General features: G+C 45.3%; 3 protein-coding genes across 5 annotated transcripts; all 3 read right to left on the bottom strand.

Annotated features, from left to right (window-relative positions):
- Positions 1 to 2,779: 2,779 nt before the first annotated feature.
- On the bottom strand, positions 2,780 to 6,823 carry LOC128268019 (troponin C, isoallergen Bla g 6.0101-like). 3 transcript variants are annotated; one of them, XM_053005009.1, is made up of 6 exons: positions 5,994 to 6,823; positions 5,668 to 5,692; positions 5,189 to 5,455; positions 4,100 to 4,231; positions 3,910 to 3,930; positions 2,780 to 3,038 (listed from the first exon to the last, which is right to left on the bottom strand). In XM_053005009.1, the coding sequence occupies exons 1-6, from the start codon at positions 6,039 to 6,041 to the stop codon at positions 3,034 to 3,036; spliced, it is 498 nt and encodes a 165-aa protein (XP_052860969.1). In that variant the 5' UTR covers positions 6,042 to 6,823; the 3' UTR covers positions 2,780 to 3,033. The 3 variants fall into 3 exon arrangements, with proteins under 3 accessions (XP_052860969.1, XP_052860968.1, XP_052860970.1); XM_053005008.1 differs by lacking the exon at positions 2,780 to 3,038 and adding an exon at positions 3,066 to 3,537; XM_053005010.1 differs by lacking the exons at positions 2,780 to 3,038; positions 3,910 to 3,930 and adding an exon at positions 3,066 to 3,537.
- A 2,718-nt stretch (positions 6,824 to 9,541) lies between these two features.
- On the bottom strand, positions 9,542 to 15,461 carry LOC128268018 (troponin C, isoallergen Bla g 6.0101). Its single transcript, XM_053005007.1, has 4 exons — positions 15,318 to 15,461; positions 14,484 to 14,511; positions 10,141 to 10,536; positions 9,542 to 10,070 (listed from the first exon to the last, which is right to left on the bottom strand). Exons 1-4 carry the CDS (start codon positions 15,444 to 15,446, stop codon positions 10,036 to 10,038), a joined length of 588 nt encoding a protein of 195 aa, XP_052860967.1. The 5' UTR covers positions 15,447 to 15,461; the 3' UTR covers positions 9,542 to 10,035.
- A 3,937-nt stretch (positions 15,462 to 19,398) lies between these two features.
- Positions 19,399 to 22,483, bottom strand: LOC128267201 (leucine-rich repeat-containing protein 4-like). The gene is made up of 6 exons (XM_053003991.1): positions 22,422 to 22,483; positions 22,235 to 22,360; positions 21,998 to 22,160; positions 20,147 to 21,923; positions 19,953 to 20,067; positions 19,399 to 19,762 (listed from the first exon to the last, which is right to left on the bottom strand). Exons 1-6 carry the CDS (start codon positions 22,481 to 22,483, stop codon positions 19,399 to 19,401), a joined length of 2,607 nt encoding a protein of 868 aa, XP_052859951.1.
- Between the last annotated feature and the right edge of the window lie 657 nt (positions 22,484 to 23,140).

Genomic DNA, 23,140 nt, shown 5'->3' on the forward strand with positions numbered 1-23,140 from the left:
GTTTTACGAGCATACAGAGTGTTGTTGGTGATAAACGGCTCTACGGATTAAGAACAGCCGGATTGTTGGGTGCTTAGAATTTGCCAGGGAAAGGCAATACAGCTGGATTTGGCAACCAATGCGAAACTTGTTTTAGTGTGCTAGTTATGAAAGTACACCAAACTGAAGAGTGAACCTCGGTTTAGGATTTATAGCCACCCCGAGTATGGTGGAGCCGTGTTTGCTTTTAACGATACCAACTATGTGACCTTAAACTGTCTATCTCACATGCCACGGCTAGCAAATGCTGTCCATTAAGCCAACGTTGAATTTAAAATTAAACAAAAAAATTTCTCCGCCTCACCTTGTCGTACAACCCGTTTTATCGATGAGGTTTGGGAGAATGTCCGAATATTCAACACGATATTTATTTGAATAAAACTTTGATAATGATCGTCAATTTTACTTTCTAGTTGCCGGCCTTGATTACAATAATTAATTACCGGTAGCACATAACTTATGGTATGGCTTACAGCTTGTTTGACGATCAAGTTCGATAGCGCTGCGTATGAGGGAATGATTAAATCACTCGATTGTCACGTAACATAAAGCATGATGCTGAAACCGTGCGTTTTAGTGCGCTGAGCTCCGAATGTTGGCGTCTTGTGCGCACTTTCACTAAATTCTGCGCTCCGTTAAACGATTGCGAAACGAAATCAGCCAGTCGCCACGCGCCCACTGAAAAAATGGATGATTTTGGGCCACGCGGAAGTGAACATTTTAAAGCCACGGTGGGTAAAAACACATTCGTCTTTTTGTCGGGATTTTTCAATTCAATTACACGGCGCAACGGTTCCTGCTTCCTGATTGCAGCTAACCTGTTACCAGTCGTTTCTCCCATGGCCTTTGCATTTTCAATTAACTTCGGCCGCCAGTAAAGGTGGTCGGGTGGAAAATGCATTTTTGCAAAATACATCCTAAAACCTTCTCACGATGATCACAGCGAAATCTTCAATATCTAAAACGCGACCAACCTGCAACAGATCGCAATGCACACCCGCGAAGGCATGGGTTTCATCAGCTACCATCGTCGCCCGGCACCTCGCCAAACGCAGACTACAAGAAGAGGGAAAACCAAACATTTCCCAAGGCTCAATTGTTTGGTGATCATTTAAAAAACGCACTACGCTCTGCGTGCATCGTATTGGTACAGTGTGCATCTGGAGCAAAATTGAGTCACGCTTTAGCAATAAGCACCAACATTGATTTAGCAACCAACGTATTTCTCCAACTAGTATCTTTGCTGCCTCTTGTTGGCAAGTTTTTGCTGCACAACTTATCCTAATAAAGTCTCCCACCTGATGGTGGCTAGGAATTTGCACGAATAAAATGAATACTAATCAAATTTATTCCTTTACATGTTATCATAGTGATGACGACGCGATACCGTGGCGTAATATGCTAATATGAATCGGCACAAATTTTAGATCAGACTCACCGGCGACAAAATTCTGGACAAGCCGATTGTGACATTTGCTTAAAACGGTGGCAAGGTCATTGTCATATGTGTAGAATAGTTGATTAATTGCCCATCAAATGGCGTCCGGAGCGGGCGAAATTATGGAAATGTTTGCCCTAGCATGTAACCGTCAGGCCGTAGTCCTTGCCTGGTTCGAATTTTCATGTCAGATGTCACGGTTGTACGGCTGTGTCGATTAGCGTTCGCCACACCGAGCTTCTATGGTGACACGAGACGATGGTGTTGATCCGCAGAGGGCACCACGGTCTGCGCAGTACACGAAACATGAACAAGCATTCAAAGACCTCATTATGTTATTTTCTGATGAGGTTGCTGTACATTAAATAAACCTATTACAGTGTTGGCAGCTGTTTGAACTTTGAAACTATAACAGGCAAGCTGAAGTAAAAAAATCGCTATTTCGGTTCGTCTTAAGGAATTTGTAAAAAACTGTAACATGAACAGGACGGGGGGTTTCTCAGAAGCTTCATTGCTCAAAGAATGAAATCGTGTTGCACCAGCTTCCCAGCCTACTATGACCAGAGATGCACACCGTTTGTTCAGAGCAAGTGAACACTGACTGGAAAGCCCATTTCACGCACGATTCAGATCACGATGCTTGCGAAGTCGTAACGCAGTTAACGTTTTGTCCGCTCTGGGCATATTTTCACGCCACGTCAACGACGCGTGGGGGCTTTTATATGTTTTTCGTCGGTCCTAACATCAGATTTGTACACGTTCTTCGATGTTTGGAGGAAGATTTCGCGAAAAAGTGTTTTATTGGGGTTTTCTTCATGTTACAATTGACAACATTTATGAACATGTTTATTCCGATCAACAAAGAACTGGCAGTCTGGGGCTCAGTTTTCCAAGGCGAACGACGTGGAACTTTGAATGGGTTTAAAATAGCTGTTCAGAATAAACCGATGAGCTCTGCGGGGGCAGTTTCTCATATGCGCGCTAATAAATGCATTAATTGGGGACGTATTGGATAAAGATATTGTTGATTTAATGAGCGAATGGTAGAATTCACCCCATTGAGGAAATTGAGCTTAGCCGCACACCGACAGTGTAGATATCTGTTTTAACCTTCATATTGCCCGTACGTAACCCAGAAGAAATTAATGGACTGTGAAGCGTTTTCTTATCCCAAGCAGATATCAGTTCGGCAACTACCGTTGGACTAGTTGATTAGTCCAATTTGTTCGGATGCATAACGGACGCAGAAACGAAGTCGGATGTGGTGAACGTAAGCGGAATGCACTCTATTAAATCCGGGGTATATATTTAAATGTATTTTTTGGTTTTCGTGGGGAAACTTCTTCAGACGTCTTGGCGTCAGCAGTGACGAGTCGACGGTAAGTGAAGTTCATACAAGCTGTACGTGCGTTTCGTCGTTCCGTTGTCTTAGTACAAACAAATTACGAATGATATCCTGCCCAAGAGGGTGTCGTCCTTGCCCCTCCTCGTCAGTTCATTACACCAACACCGACGGGAGCCACCTATCGACGCCACTCGAGACGAGCGACGCCTTCCTATCCTAAAAGCATGAAACATTTATGTTCAGTATGTGTTATGAGCCCGATGCTCCCAAAGGCGCTTGCAGCCTGGCGGTGCAGGTTGCTGAATGAATATTTATGCATGCAGTTCCGAGTGAATATGTGAAACACCGAGGCTGGGTTCTCGTCTACTAAACAGCGTGGGACAAAAAATGAAAAAGCATAAAGCTGGAAAACGGGAACCATTCCAAAGTCTATACTCTCTCTTTCTACTTCTATGCCCGGGGCTAGGGCTTCTTCTTCGTCGTCTTGCTAACTAGTACCGGCTACAGTTCTCCACTAGAAGCGTCTTTGCAGCCGCTCACCAACGTTCGTACACTCGTGCAGGTACTACAGACGGCAAGGATCCTCCCGCTGTCCCCTTAATGGTTAGTGGAACACGAAAGGTCCCATGGTGGTTTGGCTTGCTGGTGGTGGTGACGGCGGATCTCAGTCTCACGTGCGCAAATCGTAGCTTCTGCCATTACCCATAGTAGTCAGCTAAAGCGTGAAACGTGGAAGGTAGTGAAGAGTGCATTAGCGATCGTGCTCAACTTGCTACAGTAACGCGCGAAAAAAGCAAACACGCAATGAACGCAATGGAAATTATCAAGGAACGCGGTATCACAGGAAGTCACAGAGAACGATGTTAATTATTCCACGCGGTTTACAGGTCAGAAATAAAAAGAAAAGGGTAGGAGGTTTAGAAGTATATCTGGCTCCTTTCTAACATGAACGAATGCAAGTGATGCTAGCCAGGTGCTGCATGCCTCCAGGGGAGACTGTGCCCTGCTTATTAACTGCAGTTGTACTAATAGTACCAGAACTGAAGCATCAGCAAGCATAACAACATTATTAGCCGGATGCACTTACCTGTCATGACTTCCATGAATTCTGAGGCAGTAGTCGGATAGTTGTCGACAGAGCCAGTGGTGCGATGTTTTGTTTACAATTCATATGAAAACGATAAATCGAATAAGAAAAAAAAGATCCAGATTTTCTACGTAAAATGGTTAAATGAAGGAAATCCTAGCGATCTGTTTGAACTTATGCTCGGTCGTACCTTCAAAGTCCACCGTACCGGAACCATCGGCATCGATTTCGTCAACGATGTCATCCAGTTCCTCTTCCGGTACGGCACCATCCAGCTCGCGAAGAATGGCCTTGAACTCTTCCACGGGCAAGTATCCTTTCGCTGTGACAGTAACGACCAATAGTTACTTTATTGCAAACATTGTTACTGTATTAAATTTGTTACACCGTAAACGAATAGAATATTTGTTGAACATTTGCACAACATTTATGTACTATGATATGTCCTTTTATAATTTTTTAACAACCGTGGGTGAATCAATTTTCTACTATTTGGATCAAAATATACCATAGCTGTGCAAAGCATTACTCGACGTTCCTTAAATTGAACGTGATTTATTTGCACAGTTTGAGTACTAGATCACTTGACATGACAATTCTGGTAAATGCAGTCGAAGAAAGTGAAAAAAACGGTTCAATGCCTGTAACCTGTGGTGCATTTGCACACCGGCTCATACCATCAGATTGCACTTCGTGCAGTTTTCGGCCTTTTAATTTTTTCCTTTCTACGTTATTCATAGCATGAGAACTGCTCACGTTCGGATGTGACGCCAAAGAGCCACGAAGGCGGTCAGGGTGTTGAGGCATTGGGTCGGAGATAGTGCTAAAAATAAGATGACACAGATTGCAAAAATTGTCCAACTTCACAAACGGACCGGCCTTATCGATGTCGGCCCAGAAGCAGGACTCGATTTGCATCGCAAGGCATCGTCCCGATGCGAGAAGGATTTTGCCACAAGCAGTTGCAGAAACGAAAGAATGACTTCATCGAAAGTCAAAATGATAGCGAACGCTTCTGGTAGTCTGGTTTCCTTCGTCTCCAGGGTAGTATTTTGCATACATTTTCGAAATAGATACACGCAAACGAAAGCCAACATTTGCATATTCCGTTTCCAACCCCCAACACCTGCAGTTGGATTGCAGTACACTTGTTTTTTTAGGGTCGCTGTTCGTTTCGTTCCGACGGAACTGTTTGAGCGCCTTTTCCTGGATCACACCTTGCACTATTCTTGAAAGTGTCATGAAAATTCTGCTTGGGGATTCGGGAACCAACACTCACCATCCTTGTCGTACATCATGAAAACTTCTCGCAACTCCTTTCGCAGCGCGTCATAGTCCTCCTCTGGTTCTACGTAGTTCGAGGCAAGTGCCACGAACTCATCAAATTCCAGCTGGCCGGACTCATCTTCGTCGTACTCCTCGATCACTTCCTCCAGTTCCTCCTCCGTCAACTTGTGGCCGAGCAGCTCAAGGATGGTGCCCACAACGTCCGTCGAAATGCTGCCTGTTTTCTCCTTGTCGAATGCATTGAATGCATCCCGCAGCACTACGAAGTAGAGAGAAATTGTTCATTATAACCACCAACCGATGTAAAGCACCGAAAAATCAATCGATTTGAGCTGCTTCCGAAACGCATACTTTCTATCACGCGAGCCCCGCAGGTGAGAAGTGGATTTTCCTTTTCAATTTAAACGCAGTTTCTGCCACTCTTTGCCTTTGGTGCCCCGGGCGAAGATTTTCTTCTGCGCGATGACTTACCTTTCAACTGGTCTTTGCTGAGCTCCTGGGCGTTCAGGTCGATTTAACACGAAATTCATTCCAATTCACACCATCAGCAGTAGCATCGTCAATATTGTTGGCGATTCAAATTAAGGCCCCCGTCAGACAAAACAGGCACCATTAAACAATTAACAAGCGCGATGAAAGCCACGGCACGTCACGTCGGTAGTGGTGAGATAAGAATTACAAAAACAAAATAACAGTGAAATTAAGCGAATCGAACACGGAACGGAACAGAAGTAAGCATAATAATTCGCGACCCCGGATCGAGGCCGGCGAAAAGGCAAAAATAATTATTTGCGTACCTTGCCGTTTCCAACACTTTCGGCAGTTTCCGACATTGTATCCGACATTTTGTTCAAGTTGGGAGTAAACGAGTCTCTGGTTAAATTTCAAGCCACACTACAAAATTGCAAATTCTCTCTTCCTCTGAACGATGCACAATGGTCCGATGCGTTTGGGCAACTAATCTTTGCGAGCCGCGATAAACGAAAATTCAGTGCAGTGGCGTTGGCAAAAGAGGCAGATGAAAACAAAAAAAACAACGATAAACGTCTGGGAAATCGAGTACAATCGAGATCGAAGACGCTAGTCAACAGCTGCAATGGAAATACTCTATGCGTAAGGGCGAAACTGCAACAACTGCACCGACGGTGCGTCTCGCCAATCCAAAGGGACAATCGACTACACTAGCTGTACTGCACCCAGTGTTCAGTTCCTTTCCATCTGCCTTCTCTTGAGACGGTCTGCGATGTTCTTCGCCACACACGCAAGTCTTGCAGCAATGAACGCAATCGATCGATCGGCGCGAGAAACCACACGCACAATACGCCCAGAGGGATTTTCGCGCACTCTTCCGGAACGCTGTCACCACTGACTAGCAACACTTTCCCATCCTGCAATCAAGTGGCCATTCAGACAACCACAGAACACAGCCCGACCTGACCGGCCTGACACCACGGTGGCCAATTAATTCATGAAGATTTTTTTTCACGATTAGTCAACTTCTTTGACCGTTATTCTCTGTCTCTTTTCAATCATACAGTTTTCACTCTATCTAACTCGGGTTCCACTAGCGGTGACCTTCCGGGTTGCCCAATCCGCAGGCGCTGGCCGACTGCTTGAGCCGACTGACTGCATGGCGTCTCTGCCAGCCAGAGGTCGTGACGATTGTAGCCACCTTTTCGTCTGTTAGAAGGAAGAAGCTGGTTCGTTTGCACTATGGTTGCTTCGGAAAGAGTGTCAAAAATAACAGACGAGTATCTTAATTTAGTAAAAAAATGTTTTTGGTTATCGTTATTATATAAAATCATATTTTCCATAAAAGTAGATCGTTGTTTGTCCCGAAGCATAAATAAATAATGAGCAATGAAAAGAAAGATTTAAAGTACATAGGAACAAATACAACTGCACAAAACTGTATACAATACAAAGTGTTGCATTACAATAATAAAACGTGACTATACAACGAAAAGATAACATGAAATTTTGACTCCATTGCGTCAATAGTTACAGAGGAAAACCGAACGTTGCCACAGATCGCTGGCAGTGACAAGAACTCGTGCCACTAAGCTCATCACGGCATTAATCATTGAAATTAAATATAATGAATCGGATCGTGCATTCCAATCCCGCTGAGCGGTACGGCCTTTGGCATCGATCCCGATCCTGGCATGGCATAGCGTGGTCATTACGCGCTGCAAACATGTGCGTACTTTTTTCGCTCGATCTTATTCACTGAATCTGCACCTGACCTGCACCGGTTCGATTGCACGCGATTGCTGCGAGCATAAGCTTATAGCCAACCAAAAATACGTCGCCAGTGATATTTTCGTTGGTCGCAATAGCAATAGCAGCAACATCTAAACCAAAAAACTTCGAATCTTCCGTCTTTTCTATAAACTGCTTACACCTATTTCTAAAATCTATTATGCTTTTAGAATGGCTTACAAATGAAATTTTGTGTTTATATTTGAATTAGCCTTAATACACAATTCTAGGCATATCGATTCGGCATCAAACAGCGATAACGCATGACAGAAAAAATTTAGTTCATGTTTAAAGCAGTAAAAATTAATTGTGATGATATTGCATCTTCAGATACAGATGCCGGTTTGAGCACAGTGATTTAGGCATTAATTAGCCTTACGTGCTATCGTTCACCCACGGTAAGAAAAGGGTTTTCCAAGAAATCCTTAAAGTAATCGATTTACACAGCAACATGCCAACGTCAGACAAACGAAATTCTGTGGATTTACTGGCCATGCCCCTGGTGGGCATAAATTAAATGATTTGGAAAGTTTCAACCAAGCGTAACCTGATTGGGTAACAGATGCTGCTCGGGGTTTTATTAATATTTTATAGAATGGCATCGTTGGATATGGTTCATTTTGGCATGAAAGTTACGCGGATTGTTGAGACACAATCAATATGTAATAATCGACATGGGAAAACAGATTTCAAATACGGTAATGACTGTTTTGAGCGTTGTAAACGACCCAGCGTCTGTATATACTATTTATTTCGCAGTATTATTCGCATTTGAAGTTCGCTGATTAGAAAATGCCCAAGTTGTTGGAAACATGTGTCAATTTCCTGTAACTAATCAAGAACTGTTCTTTTCCCAATTGAAACAGAATAATGTAATGCACAGTTTTATCGTCAAGAGAAAACTATATTGCGTTGTATATTCGTCAAGCATTTCTTTCCAACGCGTTCCGGTCGCTTTGCTGTTGGCGGCAAATAAAATACATAATTTTATTAGCATAAACTATAATGCTGTTTGTTCTTATTCGCTTTGTTCTTTCACTTCACCTGTGTGCTTGTGTACGGATGTTTAGGGCCGACAACAAAACCCGCGTGGTAAATAATACGAAAAGAAATTATGTTTTTTGGTGTTTATTTATGCGTTTATTTCCATTTATCTTTTTCTTGAGTTTCGGGTCGTGGGTATGATTTTGCAACAGTTTGGTACAAACTGTAAAACTTGTATCTTAGAGACGTTCCATGTGGCTGGAGGGGTTTTGCATCTTACGCGAACTGAAAGTAGACGATAAACTTCGTGTCCTCGACGTGTCAGTGCTCCATTGACCTAAATACACCGTTGCCCTAAGGTTGCATCCGGAAGCTAAGGATTCTTTTGCCTTGTCCCCTATGCGTTGGGATCCCCCCCTGCTTTCCTCAGCAAGTGGGTCTCTGGTTCACATTCCGATTTTTTGTGAACCGTTGTGACAGCATGAATTTCCCGCTTTAAGCAACTAAGCTAATGAAGTTGAAGCTGACTAATGTGCTGAATAAATCTTAAGGTCAAACTAGCGAGTGTACCGGAAAAGGCGAATGTTTCGTTTTCTACTACTGCCCCGAATGTTTCGAGTAACATTTAGACGTTGATAAATTCCATTTGGACGTGTGCCGAGAGGGGGTAATGTTGTGCTGGCGCTATTGAGTATAAATTATGATATTTGCGTTATATTTAATTCTGTCAGTACCAGCCCTTTAAGGGGTTCTCTGAAGGACGGTGGTCGTTTTTTGGGTGTTGTGGGTTTTAAAATAATTCTCTTAGAACTAAGTTCCATTGATTGAAGTTTTAAGTATACTAATACTAATCGATTTTTTTCTATTCTATGAACTAATGAACTATTGTATGAACTAATTCAATACGTCTCTAACAATAAAACTTAAACAGGTAACCAACATAGAATGTTGTTTGCCTAAATCACAAAAGATGTTTCGAAGCAGCGATTGTGATTGCATCGGAATGTTAAGCGTCCTTCAATTTTGACACGTTCTATGTAAAACGAAGTCACGCTGAAATCATTGAAATAAGCATTGAAAAACGCGAATAAAGTACCATTGCCCAGTTTTTTGTCTGTGTTGTTTATTGGTTCTTCAGATTATTTGCACTGCACTGCTCGCTTAGAAACTAGAAGATCAACATCACCATCGCATTTGCCGCAAACCAACAACCCGTTTTTTTGTTGAAAAATATTGTTCCAATAACAGAAGCTCAGAGCGCCCTGACGGTTGCCGGAAAACCGTCGAATACCAACCGCGTCGATACAAACGTAGAACGGAACGACGATAGAATGTATGCTTTGAACAACCTTATAGCAGCAACGGATGTGTTTCGACGCTTCGGCTTCGTCCGATCCAGGGGCCGGCCTTCTTAGGAAGCAGCTTAGAAGGTTTCAGGAGGCCAGGAGGACTACTCCGAGTGTGTAGATCTTAGTGTGTATACTGACGGAAAGAAACTTTTACGAAGGCATGTTTCTGATTTGTTTTTTGTTTCTTTTAGTTTTGAGATAATTGCAAAAGAATTGTTTTCGGTAAAGCTGCCAGTGCTGATGCTTAGTCATCGCCACCAGTCATGACTTCCATGAATTCTGTTAGGGAAATCAAATACCATAGAAGATCAAAAGTTGGAAAAACGCCAATCATCCAGTCGAAGCCTACCATCAAAGTCCACGGTTCCGGAACCATCAGAATCGATTTCCTCGATCATCATGTCCAGATCCTCGTTGGTCAGGTTATCGTCCAGCTCTTTGAGGATTTCGCGCAGCACAGCAGTGGTGATGTAGCCGTTGCCCTCCTTATCGTACAGACGGAAGGCTTCCTTAAGCTCCTGCTGCATCGCTTCGGCATCCTCCTCCACCATGAACCGGGCCGCTAGCGTGACGAATTCCTCGAATTCAAGTTCGCCGGAACCGTCGGCGTCGACCTCGTCGATGATCTCCTTCAGCATCTTGTCGTCAAGCTGGTGGCCCAACATGCTGAGGATCGTACCGACCATCTGCGTGCCGATACATCCTTTCTTCTCCTGATCGAACGCGTTGAACGCATTGCGAAGGACTAAAAAAGTAAGAAAATTACAAATTTCCAAAATTACTATTATCGTTTTAATGTCAGTTGAAACTCGGTTCATTCGGCCCCAGTTTCCCCTACGTTAAAATACGAATAGGTGACCACGAAGTTTTGTGTCCGCCCAGAAAATGGATGTAGTATTTTTAGCGAACCACGCGTTCGTTTAATTGAATGCAATGTAGCTGCTTTTGCCCGAGGCGCAGCGCATTGCAGCCCTTGTGGTGTTTGTTTTATTTCACAGTTTCTATTTTCCTCGCCACGGGTTTTCGGTTGTCGTCGGTAGCGCGATGAGTTTTCCTTGGCACGTGTTTCAGGTTCCCAGTCGGATCGTTACACAGCCCGTTTCAAGCGGTGCGCGATGTGTTTATTAATGAATGAACATCGGCTACATCTCAACCGGCGAACGTAAAACTCGTAAAACAAGCCGCTTCTTCCCTATGGCCAAATAGTCTAGCGTGTTATGTTGTGTTACGCTGCGTGAACAATGCCAATCCTATGGTTGTGAAATTTATTTACCCATCATCCTAAAATCCGGATTTACAACCGTTTTGTTGTCGTTGCAAAAACGAGCCATTTTAGGGAGGAAACCCAAAAACGGAAACCCATCGGAAACGCAATCGCAACGCTGCAAGAGAGCCTTGCAGTGCATGCATGTAAATTAAATTTGCTATTACGTGCCCGTAGGACAGTTGACTTCTGTTCAGTAAAACACCATGGGAAAAGAGGCTTTTATGATAAATTCAGGTTTATTGGTTGCTTCATTATCTCATCTTTGGATGTGAAATAGCAACGACTAACGAATAACCATTTTAAACATGTCAGAAGCCTTAGAGAGGTAATAACGTTTGCCTTTCAATTAAGCACACCAACCCATAGTGCAAAACATTTTCAACCAGTGCGCGCTGCAGTTCACCTAAACCTATTGCTCAGCAATAGGCGCAGGGCAGCAGAACTGCAGAAAGGACAAAAACTGCCAACTTTCGTTCATTATCATGCAGCAGATTGCATCGCTTCACGCCACGTTCACCGCATCGATCCATCACAGACACCTTAAAGGGGATGAACTTTGTGCAAAAAACGACCCTCTATGAATGCGCATGGAACGTAGGGAGAATATTAAAACTTTGCCTCCTATCAAACCTTAACGCACCAACGGCCAGGAGTTGCTAACGAACAACCATAGCGTTTTCTCGTGGACCGATTCTATCGCACACGTCAAAGCCAAAAATTTTGCACCATAAAGTGTCGGAAAATATCAGATTTGTTTTTGGGGCGCGGATGGGCTCATAATTCAAGTTCACGGCAGCAGCAGCTGCTCTTCGCTACGTTCCAGAGTATGAAATTCCACCGCATGTGTCACAATGTTATGTACATAACTGCCCCGGGAAAAGAGCATCGAATTTCGGAAAGCATTTCAGGTACGAAATCAGCAGCAGCATAAAATAGCAAACGATTTTCCTTTCGTGTGTTCAGAGATAAATCATTTCGCTAACTCAACTACCTCCCTAGGGGTGTTTTAAAAATGTTTCACAAAACCTAAACACACAACGTTTTTCTTGTGCGGTTAAAGCTTAAAAGAGTCCAGATTGGACGTTTATAAAACAAGTTTTCATCGGAAAACGCAACAATCGTTTGCTTGTTTTCTCATTATTGTCCTGTGTTGATACTTTACGCACGATCGTTAACTTTTTTTAACGATCTACTAATCGAATAAACAAAAAAACCCGCAACGAACAGATAATTCATTTCACGATTAGGCTGAAAGTGCGAGTTTTGCCAGACATTCTTCCTGCCAGTCAAGAATTTTCAATACAAGAGTCGCGCGTCCAGCGCAATCGATTGAAGCAATCGTACTCAAGATCTAATTAGTGAGTACGTCCTGCGCATATAAATAAATTCACTACATGGCGAGTGCCAAGTAACTTGGCCATTCGTAGCTTAGCGATTTAATGACGCAAGCCAATGCTCCAAATCGGTACGCACTCGAGACGCACCAAAGTACATAAAATCTAGATCATAATCTACGATGCATTTAGTTCACCGCGGGCATGGACAGGTAGCAGCGGCGATCGCAGTACAAGTTTTTAAACCCATCCAACATCCTGCTTGGTGGTGCTTAATCCACACTTTTTGCAGCGTGTCACGGCACGCCACGGTGAAACCGCGACAGGTTGATTCACGAATGTCCCGGGCCGCCGTAAACGGACACACATACTGTCATGGTCAGGTTTGCATCCAAATTAATTTCTGTTTCAGCTGCGCGTCGAAGGTTGTAAACCAGAAAACCTGCTTCGCTTCCCTTCGCTCGTGTAAAATGTAACCGATAAGTCTAAGCCAAAGGCCACGATTTAAGAGACTTGATGGAGGTGGAGCTGCGAATTCCAGGTAGCAGCGTACTTGCTCTCCTTGCTAGTCGGAGCTGGGCAATCAGAACCTCCGCACATTTGTTTGAAACACCGTAAAATGCTCGTCACATTTTAGAAATACCAGCGTACCTGGGTATGGGCTGCAAGTTAGTTGTAGGGGAATCGATTTCCGAACATTTGCAAATGACAGTTTTGGCCTTGACTGACTTTGCGTAGGTATTCATAGGTGTTACACGCACGCAATGAACGTCCTCAAGTACAACTTTGGGTGGATTAGCAGACACCCCGCTGGGAGGTGCATTGATTTTCGAAATCCCGGTGGACGTCTTTTGCATAAAGGTAGTAAACGAGACACTCGTTTACATATTAACGAGGGCCTGTGATATAACCGCAGGAAACCGCTTTCGGAATATAAAATTAAAATCCTAACCAGCTTCGGGGAAGAACGTAGTTAGAGCCAATAAAAAAGAAATAAAGCTCCGGAATTCGATCAGTGCAGGGAGGTAACTTATGCTAATTCCGGGAGTCTAGCGAACTGCACCATTTTAAACTACAAAGTAACTGCTAGGTGATATCAATTCTTCGACAAGTCAATTTATCAAAATCTCAAACTACTCTCGAGGTACCTTAACACGGCAGTGAAAGTGAAAGCCTGTCATCGATTATGTTTTTGATTCACGAATTTAACTGAAACTTTTGTTTTTGTGGTATTACGAAGGCTGTCGGATCACGTAGGGGTTGTGATTTTGTTCCTCAGGCAATGCAATCGGTCATTAGAAACATTTGACTCGACGGTAGCGCTACAGTCTAGATAAACTCTCGTTTTGAAAATGATTAACCTCCAAGATGAGGTGGGTGTGCTTCGTTCCAGATAGCGAGAGGGTGAGATTTGTTTCTTTTCTCTACGCATTGAAGCTGTATTAGTTTCATTCCAGCCGAGAGGAAGGCCAGTCTCGGCACGACGTACTAGGTTATGTCGGTCGTCAACATTGCGCCTTCGGCGATGACTCGAAACTCTTGTCCACAACGATCCGCGCTAGCCGTCGTTGTCGAGATCTGTTTTGCCACCTAGTTCGCGTACTGAATTGCCCCTGAGAGTCGGGCGACCAGAGAAAGGATCTGCTAGGCTCCTGCACCTGTTCTCGTTGCCAGAGGCCGCTTACATAATATGGCACATTTTGCAGAGAGCTGGATAAAGTCGAATCGGCGGCGAAAGGGACCCAATGGACCAATGAAAGGATCACCAATAACAATCGTAGGCTGAAACAATGATCTGAAGGGGCGTCAACCAAAATTGGGTGCTCGCTGGCACGAAAATAGACAATGATGATATGAACAAGGGTCGCGAAAGTTGTTTCCCGAAAATTGTCCCCTGCGTAGGGCTACTTTCGATTGCGTGAGGGTAATTAACCGATGATCGGTGTGTTTTTATGTCCGAAAAAAATAGTTGCATCAGACATTTGCTCAAACACCATATCATTAGGCTATTATAGCTTAAATTTACTGTGCTAGAGAGTTTTCTGTTAGTCCAAGAGTTACCATACGAAGCGAAAACGAGTATGTACTTACGCTCCAACTGGGCTTTGTCCAGATCATCCTGTCGGCATTAGGCACATGTGGGGCAAAGTGAAGCACCGGAAAAAAGAAGAAACAAAAAACAAAACATTAACATTAAGGAACATTTAAACAGAGTCTCGAACGAATCGAATGCTATAAAAAATTGCACCCTCCCATGGAGCTTGTCTATATACTAAACCACCCTGGTTCCATTGTTTCCCTTTACGTGCTACGATTTGCTTTGCTGTCGCAAAAACATCACACTTTTTGTTTATGCGATGGCCAAGAGCACGAGACCAACAAGTCTCGACTGCCATATGAGATTATAAATAGACGGACGTGTTCTGGGATTTCTGGTATTCAACCGGTCCCGGTGCTCATTCGTATTCTGGTACGGCCTTTGATGCGTTCCTTCTGCCCATCTCTTCCCCTAAGGACTCATCGCGTGATGCGTGGGTCCCGGCGGGATTAGCGGGTTGTACAAATTTGACAAACGAACCACTCGCAATCCCATGTGTAAAAGACGAGCTACAAATGGCGTAGAATCGATGAACCCCCAAGCGGTGTATGGCGGGAAGGGCCTCGCCTAAAACATTTGGCAACATACCCCAACCCGGGAGTCACTAATCGGAGGACGAATGGAAATACTCAGCCTGACAGAAGACATTATCGTATCGATAAATGGAAAATCTCATTCCGTCTGTCGTCGCTCTTCTGACACATTTTCCTTTTTGGCTGCCATTTGAACATCGATTAATGTCCGTCAATCAAATTTGTTTTCGTCTATTCTTCTTACGAATTCATCACAACACTTTTCACGAAAATAGCAGAAGTTTTGAAACGCACCGCTGAGCGCCGGTAGAACGCCTGAGCATCACTTCGCAGCACTAGTTGACACACCAGAAACAGGACACTGACGATTCGAAGGGCCGCGAGAACCGACGAAGAACTTCCAGATCGCTTGGTGGACACCATTCTGGCGGGCTGTTCTTAACCGTCCCCTGGACTCCCCGGTTGACAAGATGGGCGTGCCGTTCGGCCTGACCTTTCGGTGAACATTACGCGCAGCACAACGCTCAACACCCCTCTCGGCCCGGCCTTTCGGGTCTTTGGGGTGTGTTGAGCTGATTGGGATCTTTCGTGGGAAAGCGACATCGAACAATGAAAGGAGCAGCTCGTCGCTGGCTATATTGTCGCACATTTGGCACTGAAAGTAACCAAAAACCCTACGATGTGCCGCCACATTTCGCAACGCCTTACCATTCTGCTCGTGCACTGCACTTGGTCACTGGTTCGACCAGAGAATCGCTGCAATCGCTTCCACTGCTAACTATGCACTAGGATGGCACCGTTCAGTGGTCCCAGAAAGTCCTGTTCGAAGATTGAGCGCCAGCCACCGCGTTGGTCGTTATTAAAAAGGGCACACCGCCCTGCAACTGGCGACAATGAGGGTGCAAAATTCTTGCGCCACCTCGTACAGGCACTATAATATTTCCAAACCGCTCGCTGCCGGCCAGCCGCACAGGCGATTCACTGCGGCCCAGTCTAGTCGGTTTGCGGTGCATGCAACGTGGCTGCTGCAACCGATCGTATGTCAAAAGATCGGCGGTAGACGCGCGCAGCCTTCGCCACAAGACGCACATCTCTTTTCGCCTTTTTTCATATGTACAACTGCACTATATTTTATAGTTGCTTCCTTTGCGTTTCCCCATGCCGAACTCTACTGTCTGCCTCCGCTGGTCAACGGTTTTGGAAAACATCCAAAAATCTGTCAGCCGCGGGCAAACGTAAACACGTAAAATAACCGAAAAATGCACTACCACGGACGACGACGATGACGGCGGGGTGCACCGGAAAGGTAGTGAATGGGCAGTGTACCCCACGATACTTACGATGGTGGACATTTTGATGCGAGTTACAGTAGTTGCACGTGGTTATCAAAAAGGAAGTCGGGGAAGAGCCTTCAGCTAGGGCGCCTCGAAACTCTTGGAACAATGTAACGTGACCCCGCGCGGTTGCGGCCAAATGCTAACGATCCTTGGTCGAACTGTATAGTTATATAGACGAGTCGACGATGGCGTGGAGTCGTCTGGCTTGGAGCGGATGACTTGTTGGGACCGAGCGAGACGCAGCTAGCCGCTTACAGACTTACAGTAATTTGCTGTAATCGAAACATCAAAACCGTTTATTTTTGTTGTGGCCAATGGAAGTGCCCGGGTGCAGGGTGATATGCCGCAGATCGATCAGAAAGAGATAGCATCTGGCCACGGCCTCTGGCCTCCTCACACAGACACGCCATCTTGCGTGGATGTGCGTAAAGTTCCTCTCGCAACCAAAAATTAGTAAACGGCTGTGGTGGCCGGGCATTTTCTGGGAGCTGCTATACGCGGTAGGGTCGTAATGGACGCCTCGCATATGATTCGCATAACGGTTGGGGAAATGTTTCGAAATTGGCGAAGAAAATTTCCCAAATGACTTTAAATTCGCATAAAAACCGGATCAAAACTTTGGCTTAATTAAAAGTAAACCACAAAACTATTCGCTTCTCTGCTGCAAAACCTGAAGAAGAGAGAAAACATTCAAACCCGGCCCCTAGGTGGATGGCCAAATGAGGGTTCATGTTTCTTACAGAAAAGCGGAAAACCGCACCCTCCTGTGGTGATTGAGTTTTCACGGAGTTTGTTGAATTTTCCCCGACGGCCATGGCCTCGCTCACAGCTTCTACACCGTTACAAGCCGAATAAGCCGACACTCACACACACAGAATGCGGATCGACTCGTTAAGAAATGTTCCTGTCGCTTTCCGCTTTTAATCTGCATCGCTTCCCACCCGAATACCGACAGACGGGCTGTATATTAACACATTTCCCAAGAATCGAGCCGTTTGCCTTCCTCGTTTCGATTTGCCAGTCGTCAAGGTGTCCCCCCTTACATTCCTCACGAAGCGGTGTTCCGCCTTAGGATTCCTGAACCCAAAGAATTGGATCCGGCTACAATGTGTTTGGGAAACACTCACTTGAAGAATGTTTAAGTCATTCTTTAACTCCAATTAAACAGAAACAAAATCGAAATGTGTCGGACTTCACACATTTTGAATATGCCATGCTCTATCGGGTCGCGTAAGTACTTTGAGAGTCATGTAAAAAATTGTCTGTCTGTAATGTTTTGAAACTTTTACTATCTTAGCAAAAGATACTCCAAGCAATAAGTCGAATGTTTACAAAAAAACCAAATAACGAGTACCCATATTCACCGAAACGCGAGAAAAGTACCAAAACTTAATTCGCCAAGAAAATGATTTTTTTGATCAAACATAAAAGTCAATAATGCTGTTCGATGATGATTGATCACTCGTTCGCAGCAGAACGCCTTTGCTCTTATCGTTTGACTGAATTGTTTTTCATACATCGCCGCACGACAATCCGACAAACAGCTTCAAGTATAGTGCAATCATGTGTTGCCAACAATCAATGCATATCGCACTCCGCTCCGCGAAAAACACTGCCCTTATAATTACTGAACCTTTGCCAATGGAATGGTTGTTATTTGATCAATTTAAATGTATCATCCGGGGCTGCTTGAAACGGTCCGCGATTCACGGAAATTGGACCCTCTTCAAACGGGATGGTTGTTCATAAAATTCCAATGAATTGAATTACTAGCACCTCGGTATAGCGACAGACAGCCACCAAAAGAACCGTGGAATCAATGTTATCATCGGAGAGTGACATGAAGCGGATTCGAAAATCAATTAAATAAATTGTGTGCTTTACTCTTTTATGTTGCGTAAATTGTGTACGTTACTAATGTTCTTCACACTCATTGATCATACTAAATAAATATCTTTTTTACCTTGTCGTCGAAATCGTGTTTCTGTTCGGCGCGTTCATTTATAGTCGTGCATCGTAAATTAGTTTTTAAAAAAGTTTCAAACAAAAATTTAAAGGCAGGATGATGGGATCTGCAACCAAGTAAACGTTAGCTCTTATGGCTCCACAACTGAAGGATAATTTGTTGTCGTGTTGGTTTGTTGCCGTTATAGTTGGCTTTTATTTCGTACATTTAAAAATAGACATCAAACAATTTGAATACGTTCTATTTTATCTGCAGCACTCAACTATACATTGAAGTAACATTCAGCGTACCGTATAGGCGGCAGCATATGAGAATGGTACTTTTTTCTCGCCGTGCCAAACGCCGAACGCACCAATCGCTTTCTCTTTCACGTGAATTGCCACCGCCGTGAGCTCGATCGTGAAACGTGAAACGGTTTGCGTGGCAACCGGTCACCGTTGCCGTGTCGCGCGCCCACTCTGTCAACACCCTGCGGTCCCTGACCGGCTGCTGGCCCCTAACCCACCCCCCGTGCCAACAACCGGCCACCCGATCTTTGATCTATAAATATGCAACCTGCAAGAACGAATCCCGACAATCGAAAGAAAAATATGTGTATCCTTTGTTTGACCCGCTCTGGCCCGCCAACAGGGCATTATAACCGGTTAGAAACCAAAACGTGACGGTTGCGGTCTGCACCGTCGTCGGCTGCCCATCTCGCTCTTTCGCCAACCGTGACCAAAATCCGTGAACTCACGGCATGGAATAAACGGCTATAACAGCAAGGGATCGGGGCGTGTTACTCATCGGGAGCGACGTTAGATGGTTGGCTGAAGAAGAAACGAATATTCGAGGGCACCAGATGCATTCACTGCTGCAAGAGCACTCCTACAACTTCCTTCCCAACGCCTAGTGTATCGGGAAATGTTGGCCCGTTTCCCAGTGCTGAATGCCTGGCCCCAACAGCGTTTCTGTTAGGTGGTCGTACTTTGATTATTTACTCGTTTTTCTCCACGAAGCACATGTTCGCTGTTCAGGATGGTACGCGATGGGTTCGGCAGACGGTGTACAATTTTAGTAAATGCAAGTTCCGTCAGTGGATAACTCCAGCAGCGGACATGCGGTGCCGGGTGCTGCGTTGCGACTGATGCAAAACACTGTTGCCGGCGGTACGCCCACCGTAGCTGGGTCCGGCCGGCTCGTCGTAGATCTCGTGCTGCTGTTGGAAGTTGATTTTGATCTCCGACTTTTGCTTCTTCAGCCGCTTGCTCGGGTGTGGTGGAAGGGGCGGCGGTGGCGGATTAGTCGGGTGGTACTCCAACGACGGTCGGCCTACCTCCCGACAGTTCTCCATCTTCCAGGATATGTACTCGAACTGGGACTTTGGCACCACCGCGGACACGTAACTTCGGCCACTTTCGATACTGGTGTCGGAGGCGCTGCGCCTTATGTTTGGTCTTGGGGCCAAACAGACAACGCGAAAACATCGAAAAAACATTTTGTTACATTTTGAAGCCGATGCATCTGAAACAGGGCGTAATCTGTGCTTTTCCTTGAATTTAATATTGCAAATTGACTTTTCAAGTTCAAAGCACTGATTGTTAAATCCTGTTGTCACTGCCTCATTAATACATGCATTTGACGCACCTGTCTGGAGTTGACAGCTTCTTGGGGGCTGGCATCGGGGACATGTACGTATGCTTCGCGGCATTGCTCTCCAACGGCACAACCGAGTTTTTCGAATCTGCAACGAACGAGATGCCTTTGCCGGTATAATGTGCGCGATGTTAGACTTTTCGGATCGGGATGAAGTCACGCTGGCCGGCTCCAAAAATACTTACGACGCGAATTGTAGAGCGCCAAACTTTTGAAAAAACAGTACGTCACCAGGACGCCCGTAAGTACCGCGACCAGAATGGATGAAATTATAATCGAAATCATCATAATCTTCTGATCCTCAACAAGCCACGGCCGCTGCCCATAGATCGGCTGCAATCGGTAGGGAAGACAGTCGAACGGTGACACCATGGTTTCGTGTAGGGCGAAGGCGCAGAATATGTAGTTCTTGTCGGGCACCAGATTGGTTATGCGTACTTTTTGACCGCCGACAGTTTGACAGTGCGCACTGCCTTCGATATTGGTCGAGTACACAGACGACAGAGTTGAGGTATCGTGGAACCAGAGGATCGCGCCGTATGTCGTTTTGTCGAAGAAGATCTCCACCGCTCCTTCCTGTGCCTCGGAAATGCTAAACTGCTTGGTGCGGCACGCGACATGCAGTGCAACGGAGTTGCTTGAACGGGCGGAACGCGAGCGCGCTTCCGAGACTTCCAGCTCCGTTATGATTGATTTGGCGGAACTCTCGCACTCTAACTCCACGTTGGGTGATGCCGTTGGCATAGTGGGGTATATATTCGTCGTTTGAATCGTTGTAGAGGGAGTTGTGACATCGTGAGAAGTTGTATATTCCGATGTTGGCTCTGCATCGGTGGTAGATAGAGTTTCTGACTCAGTCGTGTATGTGGTTGTTGTTTCCAATGTTGTCGTTTCCGGTGGATCGGTTGTGGTCTCCGTTTCGTCGTTACTGTACGAGAGCGACATTGTGCTAGTCGACTTCTCGGTGCTGCTTGTGGATTCCGTGGAGGAAGATTCGACGGTGCTCTCGGTTGTAGAATCGGTAGTCTCAGGACTCCCGGACTCGGTCACTTCGGTTGTCAAGGGTGTGCTGGTCGTTGTTTCGGAAGCTGTGGTAGGATCGTCCGTGGATGAGTCGGTAGCGTCACTGCTAGTCGTCACTTCAGGTGGCACCGTTGTCGGTGGTACAGGGGTACCACACATTGCCACCTCCCGTACAGGCAATCCATTGTACTCTACCGGGCTATCACATAACGGCTCATCAAAGGTAAGGCTCTCGTCACTGAGCATCTCCTGCAGATACTGCAGTCCACAATCGCACACCCAAGGATTGTCCTGCATAAACACTTTGACGTTCTTGCCCTTCAAGCAGTCAAATGTACCTTTCTGAACCATCTGCATCTCGTTGCCGGTCAGATGAATCTGCTTCACGGTATCGCAGATACTTTGAAAAACACCGCTACCGAGAGAGGAAATGTGAGAGTTGCGCAGATAAAGACTCGTTATTTTGGGCAGGTTAATGAACGAGTCCTTGCGCAACACTGCATCAAAAATGTTGTGTTCTAGCGAAAGTATCTCTAGCCGGTCCAGCGTGGCGGTGCCAGTAAGATTTTTCGGGTCGATCATTTCCAAACTTCCCTCGACAACCAAGCGTGTCAACGAGTACTTCATCGGTCCCAGCACGTAAGGATCGATTTGCTTTAGCGGGAGATTTTTCAGGTTCAATTCCTGTAAACTTTGCAGGCCTAGAAACACACCAGCTGGAAGATGTTGGAGCTTCAGCGATTCTAGAGTTAGGATAAGCGTACTGAACATAGGGCCACTGTCAAAGGATTCCGGCTCGATTGCGTTTATGTTGGAACTTATTAAATGTAACGCTGCCACTTCGAAGTCCACGTCTAGCTGCAACCAGCTACGGAGCAGGATATCTTCCGGAGTTTGTAAGGATGTCACGATCAAACGGATGGCCTGGCAGTCGTTTGTCTATTTATAGACAAAAGAATTGCTTCGCTCGCATTACTTGCTTCACTGGGCAATTGCAACCTTTCGCAACTCACCTTCGCCAGCTCGTCGATTTCGGAAGACAAATTAGTCACACTTATGTCGGTGCATTCTATCAAACAGTCGACAACCAGACGGCACCGTACAGCTTCGGCAGACGTCCTCAAGATCGTCGAGGGGACTACGGACGGCTGCGATGTCGTGGTCGTGTTGGAATCGCTATCAAAAAGGCAAATGATTTTCACGCAGACGTTCCAAACCCTTGTGCGCTACAGCAATAGCATTACGCTTACGTTTCGTCTACGTTCCTAAAGATGTCGGCCAGCACCAAACACATGAGTACCGAGAAACATGTCACACAGAACAGCACCACCAGGCAACTGTTTCCATTTCGATTCCAGCCGGGTTGAGGATAACAGCTAAAAATGTGGCCTTACTAATTAAAAACGGACCTACAGCAGCTTGCTGTTTGTAGAATACCTTCTGCCTTCTCTCTTGTGTAAACCATTGACAGTTTTGGTAATTTTTAATCTGCCTTTCATGTTCTGTTTGCACTCTGAAACTTAGGCAACCTTTCTCTGACCTTCTGCACAGTTTGCAAATCAACTCCGTGATCTAGTAGCGTCACTTCTGGCTGCTAAACTATCACTGCCATTAGTGATGACCTCGTTAGCACCCATTAGTCCTGTTTTGATAACGCCTTGTGTGGCTGATGTCGAGACAGAAAAAACGGAAAACCAGGAGGGATGAAAGCTAGAGGAAAGCCTATCGAATCGATTTGGGAACGGGGTGGTGCGCTTTGCAATCAGCTTTGCAAATAATTACCACACTTCCTACAACCCCTTGTAACTGGGTCGATATATTTCATACCAACAGCATGAGACCGCTAGCTTTATGCTGATTGCTTGCGCACCCCAATCATACGTTTTGATACGTGATTGTGATACGACCATTGCCGTCGGTAAACACTGGCTATCGACCAATTTAGTGCCAGGTAACGGATTCGGAAGTGTGGTGGACAAACCGTTACTGTGTTACTGTTCAAACGGAATTATCATAATATGTATAATCTCCTTCTCACAAACCCGCCCCATTAATCCCCACACATCGCATAGAAAGTGACTAAACTTTTCCGATTCAAACACCATCTACGATCCTAGCCCAAGTTCTACCGTAAATTATCGGGACGCTGTCTCGTT

The sequence above is a fragment of the Anopheles cruzii genome, chromosome 2 (genome assembly GCF_943734635.1).
Source record: "Anopheles cruzii chromosome 2, idAnoCruzAS_RS32_06, whole genome shotgun sequence".
Taxonomy (NCBI): Eukaryota; Metazoa; Arthropoda; class Insecta; order Diptera; family Culicidae; genus Anopheles; species Anopheles cruzii.